Source organism: Littorina saxatilis, linkage group LG2 (assembly GCF_037325665.1).
Source record: "Littorina saxatilis isolate snail1 linkage group LG2, US_GU_Lsax_2.0, whole genome shotgun sequence".
Lineage (NCBI taxonomy): Eukaryota > Metazoa > Mollusca > Gastropoda > Littorinimorpha > Littorinidae > Littorina > Littorina saxatilis.
In genome coordinates, this window is record NC_090246.1 from 58,500,004 (window position 1) to 58,515,113 (window position 15,110).

At 44.6% G+C, this 15,110-nt stretch overlaps 1 protein-coding gene across 2 annotated transcripts in view; it reads right to left on the reverse strand.

Annotated features, from left to right (window-relative positions):
* Positions 1-15,110, reverse strand: part of LOC138959374 (tyrosine-protein phosphatase non-receptor type 13-like) — a 68,504-nt gene that overhangs the window by 11,375 nt on the left and 42,019 nt on the right. For both annotated transcript variants that reach the window (XM_070330812.1, XM_070330811.1), the window contains exons 32-34: positions 8,431-8,522; positions 7,120-7,780; positions 825-915 (exon numbers count right to left, since the gene is read on the reverse strand). In XM_070330812.1, the coding sequence (XP_070186913.1) occupies positions 825-915; positions 7,120-7,780; positions 8,431-8,522 (844 nt within the window). The remainder of the gene's footprint in view (positions 1-824; positions 916-7,119; positions 7,781-8,430; positions 8,523-15,110) is intronic.

Consider the following 15,110-nt stretch of genomic DNA (forward strand, 5'->3'; position numbering starts at 1 on the left):
ACATGTCAGGTGTCCGCTCACGCCGGGGGCCGTACATTGCAGGGACTGCTGTAGTCGAGCTGTTGGATTGTGGTATGTGCTCAAGTGAAGGATGCTTTTATCCTGTGTAAAAGCCTGGACAGATCTGTGGTGGCTGACATGATGATTTACGAGAGTGAGAAGGAAGGCATCTTTAACCAGTTAAAGGCATGATTACTGTCTTTTCGAACAATATGACACTCTGCACACAGCATGGCAAAACAGCACTCCAATATTGAGCGTATGGAAACGCACTTCTGACATTAATTTCATTTTGTCCCTCAGTGCTGTATGTTGAAAACTCCACCACTGTGGCTGGCTCTGGTGTATGCTTCAATTGCACAATCAGCAAGCAAGCCATTCAAAATCAACTGAATCTTTCTTTCTTTCTTTCTTTCTTTGGTGTTTAACGTCGTTTTCAACCGTTCAAGGTTATATCGCGACGGGGAAAGTGGGGAGATGGGATAGAGCCACTTGTTAATTGTTTCTTGTTCACAAAAGCACTAATCAAAAAATTGCTCCAGGGGCTTGCAACCTAGTACAATATATGACCTTACTGGGAGAATGCAAGTTTCCAGTACAAAGGACTTAACATTTCTTACATACTGCTTGACTAAAATCTTTACAAACATTGACTATATTCTATACAAGAAACACTTAACAAGGGTAAAAGGAGAAACAGAATCCGTTAGTCGCCTCTTACGACATGCTGGGGAGCATCGGGTAAATCTCTTCTTCCTAACCCGCGGGGGGGTATCAACTGAATCCAGGCAGACTTGATTTCAGTACAAATGCATAAGACTTACATGGCAGTACATTTCTGTATCTGTTCCTTGGTTTGTTTTCAAGCAGTTTTGCCACCTCACAGTTGTCAGTTGCTTTTAGTTGTCTCAATCTCTGCAAACATACAGGGTGTTATATAAAGTTGGGCAAAAAATTATTGCAACAATTTTCGCACGCTAAGAAAAGCATTAAAACGCAATTTATTTTAGTTGAACTTTATATGCTCGAAAAGGTAAGTATGTCAGTTGTACATATCATTTTTCCGATTGATGGTACTGTGTATAGGCATCCCATGACATCCTATCAAACAAGGTCACCCCTAAAATCGACCTGACAAAAACCATAGCCCCGTATTTTAAAATCTGCAAAAAATCAGAATATGCACAAACCAAACACTTCTAACAACCATTGGAAAGGCCGTTCAATTTCCTGTTCAAAACATTTTGTTTTATGCAGCTGACTTCTTTAGTCTTTATGTAGCCTTTTATCAAAGGCGGTAGGTGTCAACCGTTTCAGAGGCCAAAAAAGGCACGTTTTGCGGCCATTTTTGAGGGGGTCCTCCACTCAAAGAGCCATATGGCTCGTTCTCAAAAGGTGTACATGTACCAGAGGGGGGTCAGCCATTTGAAAGCTTATTTTAGGGAATAATTAAGTGTTAGAGATAAACTTTGTGTGCTATTGTGAAATAAAAGCATTGTAGAACCTGCAAAAACTGTTTTGATTTTCTTTGTGGTGTGAAAGACTAAAATATTTGGAAAAAGTGTGTTTTGACCCGTTCGACAGCTTCCGGTTTGTTACATCGCCAACAGTAGGTGAAAAGTAAACTCATTCACACAAATTCCTAAGACTTGAATGACTTCGTTTTCAAACAGAAGCTTTAAAATAGCTTCAAGTAAATATAATGCAAAGGTAAATTATGCTGAAATGTTTTAAAGGTGAAAATATTTGCCCTGGTTTTCAAACCTTATAAACGTCACTGTTCGATTTCACTTCACTACATTCGAAAAGATCGTCTGCTCGAGGAGGTACTCGTCATATGCGAACTATTTCTTTTTATATTTAGTCAAGTTTTGACTAAATATTTTAACATCGAGGGGGAATCGAAACGAGGGTCGTGGTGTATGTGCGTGTGTGTGTGTGTGTGTGTGTGTGTGTGTGTGTGTGTGTGTAGAGCGATTCAGACTAAACTACTGGACCAATCTTTATGAAATTTGACATGAGAGTTCCTGGGTATGAAATCCCCGAACGTTTTTTTCATTTTTTTGATAAATGTCTTTGATGACGTCATATCCGGCTTTTCGTGAAAGTTGCGGCGGCACTGTCACGCCCTCATTTTTCAACCAAATTGGTTGAAATTTTGGTCAAGTAATCTTCGACGAAGCCCGGGGTTCGGTATTGCATTTCAGCTTGGTGGCTTAAAAATTAATTAATGACTTTGGTCATTAAAAATCGGAAAATTGTAAAAAAAAATAAAAATGTATAAAACGATCCAAATTTACGTTTATCTTATTCTCCATCATTTGCTGATTCCAAAAACATATAAATATGTTATATTCGGATTAAAAACAAGCTCTGAAAATTAAATATATAAAAATTATTATCAAAATTAAATTGTCCAAATCAATTTAAAAACACTTTCATCTTATTCCTTGTCGGTTCCCGATTCCAAAAACATATAGATATGATATGTTTGGATTAAAAACACGCTCAGAAAGTTAAAACAAAGAGAGGTACAGAAAAGCGTGCTATCCTTCTTAGCGCAACTACTACCCCGCTCTTCTTGTCAATTTCACTGCCTTTGCCATGAGCGGTGGCCTGACGATGCTACGAGTAAAATGGCATTGCGTTCAGTTTCATTCTGTGAGTTCGACAGCTACTTGACTAAATATTGTATTTTCGCCTTACGTGACTTGTTTGTTTTGCACACGACACACATCTGAGGGATCTGTACATCCAAGATTTTAACCAAAAAACCAACGAAATGTATGTTAAAGTTAAAGTAGTTTGCACCTAACCATCATGGCTTCCACTGCAGACTGTTACGATTATAAATCGATAATCACATACATTGTCAGTTATACCAACTCCTGAGAACTCTTTCCTTTCGCGTATAGCTAAACACACATGGGGATTAATCCTGACACAGTTTTGAGCACATGTGACTGCCTGAATCGCCATATTGCTCTATTCAAATTTCGCTTCCTACGTCTTTCGCCTCTGTTACGAATATAATCAGATGCAGCTAATATTGCTTATTAATTGATTAATTTACTTCATTTTAGCACTTACATTAGTCTTTTTTCCCATGTATTCATTGTGAAGTGCTCAAGATTAAAAACAAACATCTTTACTAAAGTTGGCCAAAAAAATTATTGCAACAAATTTCAAACCCAAAGTAAAGCATTAATTCCTGTGTCATTTAATTAAAACTGTATATGCCAAAGAAGGCTGTTCACTTAACCTTCAGGATCACCTTTTGGATTAAATATTTCTTTTACAGGGATCACGTGACCGCCGCTAAAGTAAGGGTACCCTCAAAATCGACCAGACAAAAACGGAAGAGCCGAATGAAAAATCGACAAAAAAATCACAATAGGTAAAACTTTGCAACTTTGACATACGAGAAGAAAGTCAAACCAATTATCTACCCTGAACAGATTATTTTGTTTTGCTACCTTGTGTATTTCGCGTGCTATGCTATTCCTAATGATGCAGGTGTCGATCGCAAGAGCGGTAAAAAACGGAACGTTTTACGTCAATTTGTATAGGTATCATGTCAAAAAGCGCTACATTTTAGCAATGACTTTGTGGATTGCTTTGAAACTTTCAGAATATTTTACCAACATACAAGAGATACTTCGTGCAAAAGTTTGGATCGTTACGGTTATTTATCCAGATGTGACACAATTTTTCGAAAAATGTTGTTAAACTTGTCATAGGATTTTACTTGTGTCCAAAAAATTCATGACTTTGCATATCTACAGATAAATGATTGATACAGATTCTCTCTAAGTTTCATTTGCGTGTAGCTGCTAGCGTTAATTTGCTAGTCATGCAAACACACGAGGAAAAAATGTAACGTTCACGCTGTTTCGCGCTTACAGCTGTTATCGCTGCGTGCCTCTTAAAACATGCTACGGTCACGCTTGGCTGGGCATCGCTGTGGCACCAGAATCATCGCTTAAATATGTAGCGTGTTTACTGGTCCAGCAAATTTGTGTCAGTGCATACACGCACATAAAACTTTAGCAGTGTGTGTATCAATCATTTTTCTAAAAGACATGCAAAGTCATAAATTTTTTGGACCCAAGGGAACAATCCTATGACAAGATTAAAAACTTCTTTCGAAAAATTGCATAACATTTTAACAAACACCTGAAACAATCCATCATTTCGCTCGAAGTATCTCTAGTATGTTGGTAAAATATTCTACAAGTTTCAAAGCAATCCACCAAGTCATTGCTAAAGTGCAGACTGTTTTGTCATGATACCCCTAGAAAATGATGCAAAAAGTCCCGTTTTTGACCGCTCTTGCGATCGACACCTGCATCAGTAGGAATAGCTTAGCACGCGAAATACGCAAGGTAGCAAAACAATCTGTTCAGGGTAGATAATTGGTTTGACTTTCTTCTCGTATGTCAAAGTTGCAAAGTTTTGCCTATTGTGATTTTTTGTCGATTTTTCATTCGGCTCTTCCGTTTTTGTATGGTCGATTTTGAGGGTACCCTTACTTGAGCGGCGGTCACATGATCCCTGTAAAAGAAATATTTAATCCAAATGGTGATCCTGAAGGTTAAGTGAACGACCTTCTCTGGCATATAAAGTGTTAATAAAATGACACGGGGATTAATGCTTTACTTTGGGTTTGAAATTTGTTGCAATAATTTTTTGGCCAAGTTGACTTCAGGTTATCATTTTGATTTTTCCGTCATTTTGGTTTCCACGTGACATTTGTAATGTTTTCTTTTAATATAAAGCAGCAGATGGCAGCAGATCATTTGGTTTCATTTTTTCTTTAACAATTTGCTGTTTCACAGTTTGTATTGTTTTGTGTATGTCTGAAGCCCTTAGTTATCAATGAGGCTTTTCTGATATCAACGAAAAATGTTTAGGTGCTAGGGTCATGCGAAAATTCTGTACACATGCATTAATTACTTCACATACAAATAACCACATTGTCAAAAAGTTAGTTTTCATGCTTTACCACCCTGCATTTAAACATAACAAAACAAAAAACATCATATGAACACTTCATGTTCTGGTTGTCTTCCATGATTATAATGACTGTTTGGTTTCCACGTTACACGACTAAGGTATTGACAATGATGGCATTCAACAGTTCATAACTCAAAAATGCTATGTCTGACAGCTTTCTTTCTTACATTTTCAGATAAAGGAATATTTAAACTATATAAGCCCCAAAAATGATAATGTTTGGACGATTTTATTTGTTTGAGTCTGTGTCACACATTTGGTACACCTTTTTTGAGAAAGACCCATATCTGCTCAAGTTTTTAATGATTTGCTTTGGAAATTTCAGAAGTTATTACCAATAGGCTGACAAAAATGTGTGTAGCTTTTTGCGAATGTGCATACTTAGCGTGTCGTATTACGTAACTTTTCCGAAAGAACTAAACAAATATTCATATTAATTCAGGGTTTTAGGTTAAAAAATTGTGACTTTGCATTGCACAATCTGGATGAGGCAATAGGTGCCAAAGTTTGAGGCAGATCCGAGTGCTGGTTTACATTTGCTGGAGATGGGAACACGCATGAAAAATTATCGATCACCGTCAGTGGTACTGAGTACACTACCCGTGGAGACTAACAGTCCTGGGCCTGTGCTTACTCGCCTGTCTCGGATCGCTGTGCTTGCTGTGTTGCGCTTTTGTGACCCGCAGCGAAGGAAGCACAGGCCAAGGACAGTTTATCTCCACAGCTACTGTACGCATTACCAAGGACGGTGATCGATACATTTTCTTGCGCGTTCCCATCTCCAACAAATGTAAACCAGCACTTGGATCTGCCTCAAACCTTTGCACCTATTGCTCCAACCATTTTTTGCTTAGCATGCAAAGTCACGATTTTTTAACCTAAAACCCTGAATTAATATGAATATTTGTTTAGTTCTTTCGGAAAATTTACGTAATACGACACGCTTATTATACACATTGGCAAAAAGCACCACACATTTAGGTCAGCCTATTGGTAATAACTTCTGAAATTTCCAAAGCAAATCATTGAGAACTTGAGCAGATATGGCTCTTTGGGTGGAGGACCCCGTCAAAAATGGCCGCAAAACGTGCTTTTTTTGGCCTCTGAAACAGTTGACACCTACTGCCTTTGATACAAGGCTACATAAAGACTAAAGAAGTCAGGTGCATAAAACAAAATGTTTTGAACAGGAAATTGAATGGCCTTGCCAATGGTTGTCAGAAGTGTTTGGTTTGTGCATATTCTGATTTTTTGCAGATTTTAAAATACGGGGCTATGGTTTTTGTCAGGTCGATTTTAGGGGTGACCTTGTTTGACAGGCTGTCACGGGATGCCCATATAAAGTACCATCAATCGGACAAATGATATGTACAGCTTACATAATTACCTTTTTGAGCATATAAAGTTCAACTAAAATGAATTGTGTTTTAATGCTTTTCTTAGCGTGCAAAAATTGTTGCAATAATTTGTTGGCCAAGTTTATATGTACACACATGAAGCTGTTGAAGTATTCAGGATAAGAAGATTTGCAACACAAAAATCTGAGACACTATACAGTTGACACCAATTGCATTGCAGATCTTGAAATCTCTCCTGGTTATGGTTTTTTTCCACACTTGAACAGGTAACTGACAGAACAACAAGAATGATTTAACATTACCACACTGAGAAATGTGAAAACCTAACAGTTTATGTCAGAAGAGAAAGATTTCATTTTTACAGTGGCTCAGCAAGTCTATATCACAAAGAAGCAGCCTCTACAAGACACATCCAGACATGACTTCAGTAACAAGTGCTGACACCAAAAAGTGAACAAAACAATCTTCATTATAATCTTCTAAAGATTATAAGACTGACCACAGCAAACAGGTTAATCTTCTCAAGACTGTAAGACTGACCACAGCAAACAGGTTAATCTTCTCAAGACTGTAAGACTGACCACAGCAAACAGGTTAATCTTCTCAAGACTGTAAGACTGACCACAGCAAACAGGTTAATCTTCTGAAGATTATAAGACTGACCACAGCAAACAGGTTAATCTTCTCAAGACTGTAAGACTGACCACAGCAAACAGGTTAATCTTCTCAAGACTGTAAGACTGACCTGAAACTCCAACATAGGTTCTTCCAGTTCCACAGCATCAGCCAGCTGCTGCAACAAGTTTGTTGTTCTCTCCTCCTCCCCCTCCCCCACCATCAGCACAGGCAACGACGCAAACCATTCCTCGCTCATATCATCAGGCACCTCCACCGATGGAATCTTTCGTACATAACCAGTAAACGTGTCATCTTGGTCACCGCTGTTGTTATCATCCGCTGTATTCTGTTCAGATCTAAAGTCTTCATTGTTCTTTTCTGCAGATTTGGAGCTTCCTTCACTTGCCTTCACAAATTTGGGATTACCACTGTCCACTGTTTCTCCTAGCTGCACAGAAGAATCAAAATCCCGGTTCCCCTGAGGTTTAGGTTTGGGGGGTGATGGAATGCCACTTCTTGGTGTGGGTGTGCTCTGTTCGTCTCTGCCGGGTGTTGGCGTCATTATATCCCTGCTGGTACTGACGGGTGTGTCTAATCCACCGTCATCTTCATTCTCTAGGAAGTTCATGGCTTCATCGAGGATGTTATTAATATCGTCATCAGTGACGTCGCTGCTGTTGGCTGAATCGCTGGGGGTGAGGGAGAGGTTGATACTGCCATCAAGGTCCATGTCTGCCCCAGGTTTTGAAGAAGATCCATCATCACTGTCTAAGTGTCTCTCAGGTGACCTGCACAAATCATTGATTTCAAGTCTTTGAAGAGATTTTGTTTTCACAACATTCAGATAAAGTCACATACTGTGAGACTACATCCTTAGGATCTATTTGTCTTACGAAAGGCAATTGTGTCCCTGAGATTAGAAAACTCTTTGCCTAAATCTGTATCTCAAAGAAACAAATTTGCTCAGTTGTCTGAGCATCAAAAAACAAGAAAGGTAGGTTGTTGAAACATTTATTATTGACAAAACATAAAAAAATCTGTTCCCTTAAAAGACCGTTGGGTCGAAATATCTGTGAATGTATTGTTTTGTCAATAACAAACGTTCCAACAACCTACCTTTCTTGTTTTTTTATTCTGAATTTTGGAATGTTGGCAGTCTCTTTGTTTTTGGATTTATTCAGTTGTCTGAGGTTTTATCAGTTTCCTTCTTATTAACAGAAAGACCTGGTATCAGTCACACAACCATCAAAAACGGCAAACGCAGGTATACTAAATTTGCAGATGGTTCTGGAAGTGCCATTGCCATACTGAACATCAGTACTGAATGACAGCTGCTGCAACTTGTAACAAAATGGCTTTCCTGCACTATCTCTCCCTGAGTTCCAATACCAGTTCAAACATGGTAGCATGGTAAAAAGCACACACAAGTTACACATACCTGGATACTGTGAGTACCACACTGCCTGATAACTCCTTGAGAATGCGGATGGCTTTGGTAGGACTGCATCCTATCAGCGACACTCCATTCACCTGCACACAGTCACTGCCAGTCAACAAGTCAGGAACATGTAAAGGGCCGTAATGGAAAATTTCCTAGATAAATTTTCATTTAATTAATATACTTACCCGAATCACATTAGCATTGAGTCACCTGAGATGCTTATCACTGAAAAACGCTTACCCGGCTAAAAATTTTAAAGGGAAGCAACCCCATCACCAAAACGAAAGTGAAAGTAGCTTGGTAATGGGCCAGCACACTGGGAGTTACCTCCCATACGGGTGTGTGCCACGTCACTTCCTCTAGGAACACGTGCCTATTCTCATACGGCTTTAAAAATCTTAAAACCATACGCGGGGCAGGTGGGAGGGAATACAGTATGTGATTCGGGTAAGTATATTAATTAAATGAAAATTTATCTAGGAAATTTTCCATTAAATAACATATTCTTACTCCGAATCACATTAGCAGATAACATCAACAAGGCGGTGGGCTAGAAATGAATCAAAACTCACCATCAAGTTCTGGACAGGAACTGACCTGCTGCTATGAGAGCTGGAAGGCCTCTGGAGCCATCCTGTCGAAGAGCCGAGACGTCCCGAAGATAAAAGTTTATGAAAACATCTTCAGAACGCCAAAACGCAATTGTCAGCACCTCCTCTAGACATCTGGAGCGCAGTACTGCCAGAGAGGATGCCCACACCCTCATTTCATGGGCTCGGGCCGAGTCAAGTGGCAAGGAGGGCATGACCCCCCCCTCTTTGTGCGACTCCACTCATAAGCTTGCTTAATGAGCGAGGACACCCACCGGGCCAACGATACCTTCGACAAATCTTACTCACGCCTAGAAAAGGGCGAGATAAACAGCAACTTCTGAGAACTAGACCGAAACGGCTGAGTCCGGGCTAAGTACAGACGAAGAGCCCTCACAAGGCAATTGACCGAATCAAGGTCATCCGGGGCCAACGCGCTGATCAGAGCCTTGACTCTAACCAGCGGAGAGGCCTGCCCCGAAGACTGATTCTTGGCCAGGAAATCGGGCCGGAAACGCAAAGATGCGGAACCGTCCGACTAAAAGGAGATATCTCCAGGCTGACCCGACAGGGCGTGGACCTCGCTACCCCGTCGGGCCGTTGCCAACAAAAGAAGAACCAGCGCTTTGCGAGTGACATTGAACAGAATGGCCTCGCTCAAAGGCTCAAAATCCGCAGAACGTAGGAATTCCAGGATTAAAAACAAGTCCCACTTGGGAGCGGGCAAACGAGCTTTCGCTTCCTTAAGAGCAGCCCTTTTAATGACTGCAGCTATAACGCCCCCGACTCGAACAGACCGACCGATCTGCTTAAGAGTCGCCGAGATAGCGAAGCGCCGGACCCTCAACGAGGAGCCTGAGGCGCCCTGCGAAAACATGAAAGAGAGGCGGTTGGCGACCTGAATAGAGCGCGGAGCCACCGAACTCACCCCTGTAGCTGAACACCAGGCAGTCCATGCCTTCCAGTGGGAAGCATAAACTGACGAGGTGGACGCTCTATGCGAGCGAGCCACCAAGTCCAGACGGATGGAAACCATCAGGAGAGGCAAAGTGGAGCAAATCTGAGCTTGGAGCTTGTGCACCCTTCTCTGAGAAGGCTGGACAGTCCACGCGACCGTGTCGAAAGACATCCCCAGATAAGTGAATGTCTGTGACGGGGTCAGCTCCGACTTTTCCTGGTTGATCGAGAACCCCAACAAGTTGGATTCTCGAAGAACCATCAGGGTATCTTGCGAACAGCCGCTCTGGGACTGGTTCATGATGAATCAGTCGTCCAGATAAACCCGCAGGCGGATACCCTAGGACCTCACCAGTGCACAGACCTGTCTCACCACCATGGTGAAAATCCATGGTGCGAGGGACAGCCCGAAAGGGAGTGCGCGAAACTGGTAGATCTGATCTCCCCACCGGAAACAAAGCCATTTCCGGTCGGCCGGATGCATAAGAATGAAAGTATGCGTCCGTGAGATCGATCGAGGTCACCCAGTCTCCTGGGCGGAGAGAGTTTCGGACCGAGGCTGGCGTCTCCATCTTGTCTTTTATCTCACTCAAGAAAGTGTTGAGGAGAGATAAATCCAACACGGGACGCCGTCCTCCTGACGCTTTGGGAACGGCGAAAAGACGCCCTAAAATCCCAGGGAGCTATGGACCCGAACTCTCTCCACCGCGCCCTTCTGCTCCAGGGAGGCAATTTCCGACTGCAAGACGGAACATGCTTCCTGCGAGAAGATGGGCTTGAACCGCGGTGGCACTCGGGTAAGAGGCGCCTTTTCCTCCCGCCAGAGCAGGCGGAAGCCCGATCTCACCACTCCCACAATCCATTGGCTGTCTACTACCAACATCCAACGAGAAAGCGCACGGGAGGGGCCTCCCGCCATCACCAAGGTGGAAGGCGGGAGGGGGGTGAGATCGGGAGCGCTTCATTGGGGGTGTGGCTTACTCCCAGAGCCGCCGCACCCCCTCCCCGATGCCGTCCTCTTCTTCCTGCCACGAGCGACCGGCAGAGCCTGCCGCTTCTGAGCTGGCTTGAGGTTCGACAATGTCTGAGCCTGCTTTTGCTTAGAAGGCTTAGACTGTTTCACCCCCTGCAGAGTGAAGTCGAGGAACTGACTGTCCTTGTTCGACTGAATCTCCTTCTGTCTGGCATCCATTGCCAGAGAACAGAAGCGAGATTCCTCTGAGACCGGGGAGACTCTCAAGGTCTCCCTAGTAGCCAGCTCCGTGAACTGGGACTGCGAGAGGAAGAGATCCCTCCTACAGAGGACCGCTTGGGTGTACTGTAGAGAGGAAAGACGCAATTGTTCCTCATTGACCTTGGCCAAGGCGGTAAAAAGCGCAGAGACATCGTCCGCATTTTGTTCTTCACTGAGAGTGAAAGGAACCAGCGAATCGATCAATGCCCGATACAGAGTCCGAACAAGAGTCTCCGCAACAGAGGACAGTTCGATCTGCCGACGTCCAACCTCCTCAGCAGAGAGGAGGGAAGCCTCAGAAACCGGCAGAACCAGATCAAGCTTGATCGGTTTAGCCAGAAGAGGCAGCAATTCCCGGGGAACCGGAAGGGTAGCCCTAGGGAGTGCAAAAGACGCCAGCCAGCTCTGGCTCTGAGTGGGCAAGCTAAGCTTCCTATTGCCCGTAGGCACAAAGGAAGAGGCTTGAGAAGCCGACGCCACCCACTGCTGAGCTGATTCCGGAACTGGACCAAAAGGAAGCAGTAACGGAACAGGCACTGGCCGAATACCACTCCCCGCATGTGCTGGACGAACCAGCGAATGCGAAAGTTGGTAAGCCACTGACGGAGACTCGGCGAACCGGAAGGAAGAAACATCTTCCTGTGCCGGCCGGAAGTCCGCCATGGCCGAAGGATCGAACGGAGCGGAAGAGTCCGCAGCCACCACCCCTTCGGGGCAAAAACGAGACGCTACTTCCGCCGCGATGTCAAGAACAGACTTGAGCTTCGACGGAAACACGCCCCGAGACTCCTCGTTGACCACTGATGGAGCATCAGAATAGTCACACATGGAACCATGACCAAAACCACCAGTTCCGGAAGCAGAAGCATGCCCTGGCAAACCGGAAACCGGAATGCCTGTGCACGAACATTATCCTGCAACCCAGAACCTTGTGAAGGTAAGGGTAGGCAGGACGACCATCCGTAAAAAACCGGAGCTGGATGAGCTGACGTCACTCCCCCATCCGAGTGGAGTGATGCCTGCTCAAGCCTAGGCACTAAATGGCCGGAAGGCGTACGCTGGAATCCACCCTCTGATATCCGGAAGAAAGCACCAGAAGAGGAAGCAGCGTGTCCGGCCGAAACCGGAAGTGTAGTCGACGAAACCGCGCAATGCGGAATTGAAGGCTGCACTGGTTGACTTCGTGATCCGGAAGGACCGGAAGTCAGTGAAAACTCCATACTGCCGCAGCCGCCGTAGCGTGCCTGCGTGGACGGATCATCACCTCCGGCGAGTGCCGGTAGTGCAGCCGGCAGAACCGCGCAATGCGGAAGCGAAGGCTGCACTGAAACCAAAAACACCAGTTCCGGAAGCAGAAGCATGCCCTGGCAAACCGGAAACCGGAAATGCCTGTGCACGAACATCATCCTGCAGCCCAGAACCTTGTGAAGGTAAAGGGTAGGCAGGACGACTATCCGGAAAAACCGGAGCTGGATGAGATGACGTCACTCCCCCATCAGAGTGGAGTGATGCCTGCTCAAGCCTAGGCACTAACAGGCCAGAAGGCGTACGCTGGAATCCACCCACTGGTATCCGGAAGGAAGCACCAGAAGAGGAAGCAGCGTGTCCGGCCGAAACCGGAAGTGTAGCCATCGGAAACCGCGCAATGCGGAAGTGAAGGCTGCACTGGTTGACTTCGTGATCCGGAAGGACCGGAAGTCAGTGAATACTCCATCCTGCCGCAGCCGCCGTAGCGTGCCTGCGTGGACGGATCATCACTTCCGGCGAGAGCCGGTAGTGTAGCCGACGGAACCGCGCAATGCGGAAACGAAGGCTGCACTGGTTGACTTCGCGATCCGGAAGGACCGGAAGTCAGTGAATACTCCATCCTGCCGCGACCGCCGTAGCGTGCCGGAGCGGACGGATCATCACTTCCGGCAAGTGCCGGAAATGCGGCAGCCGAAACCGACTGCCGCCGCTGTTCGATCAAATCCGGGGCCTCGTAGGTTATCGCCGGAAATGAAAGATCAGCATGGTATCGGTCGTGACCCGAAGCGAAAGAGCTGTCTCCCGAGAGAGAACGTCCAGGCGCCTCACGAGGGCTATCGGACCAGCTCTGCTTACCAGCCGCAGCTGAAGAGGGAGGACGCTGCTCCAAACCGGAAATGGAAGGCAAAGACACGGAAGCCAACGCCCGGACGTCACTGCCAGATGCCGGAAACGCCAAACAACTGGCGACGGAACGCTGGAACTCTGCCTGCACCAAGCTGCGGATTTCCGGAACCAGTGTCTAAAACAGAAAGGAACCAACGCACCCTGCACAGGTGCTAACAACAAGGACGAAGTCTCCGTAGTAGAGAACCGGAGCAGACGTAACAGTAGCGCTAGGCGCCGCAAAAGATAGCAGAAGTAGTAACAGCGCAAGGCGCCGAAATAGGTAAAGACAACAAAGTGCTACGTTCTTGGTCTGTACAAGTAAAACTGCTTAAGAAGAAGCCAAAGGCTTAGATTTCCCCTTGGGGTCCGACTTGCCACAGCGCTTGTCTGAATCAGACATGCTGTCAAATCCATGTAAACAACGCGAAAACATTTTACTGAACGTAAGTCTAAACGACTAAAAACTCAGTAAAAACACACACTTTCGCGTCAACAAATTACGATAGCTACACTTGCCTAACAAAAACAGAGGCACGTAGAGCTACAAACAAAGTCACACGAGCTAGTAAACTAACTCACACAACAAAATGGCGAAACACGCAAGTAACTGACACACAAGTCAACAACACGTGGCAACGCGAAAAAATTTACTGACACGTAAGTCTAAACGACTGAAAACACAGTAAACACACACTCTTTCGCGTCGACAAAATACGATAGCTAAACTTGCCCCACAAAAACAGAGGCACGTAGAGCTACAAACAAAGTCACACGAGCCAGAAAACTAACTCACACAACAAAATGGCGAAACACGCAAGTCACTGACACGCCGGTCAACAACACGTGGCAACGCGAAAAAATTTACTGAAACGTAAGTCTAAACGACTGAAAACACAGTAAACACACACACTTTCGCGTCAACAAAATACTATAGCTACACTTGCCCAACACAGAAAAGGGGCACGCAGAGCTACGAGCAAAGTCATACGAGCTAGCTAACTAACTCACACAACAAAATGGCGAAACACGCAAGTCACTGACACACAAGTCCGCAAAAAACGGACAACGTACAGTAACGAAAACAGCGCAAACAACCAACAACAAACGGGAACGAGCTCACCAAACTGAAGGCAAGGCGAGCAGAAAAGCTGGGTAACGTGGCCGGCGGGTGTCACTCAAACACACAAGGTCAGCCACAGAGCGTCAAAAAGTGAACCGTCCTCTCCGAGGTGAAAAAGACGTATGAGAATAGGCACGTGTTCCTAGAGGAAGTGACGTGGCACACACCCGTATGGGAGGTAACTCCCAGTGTGCTGGCCCATTACCAAGCTACTTTCACTTTCGTTTTGGTGATGGGGTTGCTTCCCTTTAAAATTTTTAGCCGGGTAAGCGTTTTTCAGTGATAAGCATCTCAGGTGACTCAATGCTAATGTGATTCGGAGTAAGAATATGTTATTTAATGCAGATTATACAGCAGAAACATTCCCATATCTGCACCGCCTTGTTTATATATATATATATGTGTATGTATGTATGTATGTATGTATGTATGTATGTATGTGTGTGTGTGTGTATGTGTGTGTGTGTGTGTGTTGCGTGCACTGTGTGTGTGTGTGCGTGCATGCGTGCGTGTGTGTTTTTTTTAGTCCCCTCACTGTACCTTTTACTTACTGGTATCATTCTTTCATGCTTCACTTTGATCACAAAAGATGCACACAGAAAAAAAAAAACCTTTGCTTTCTGGTAGCCTTTAATCCCCT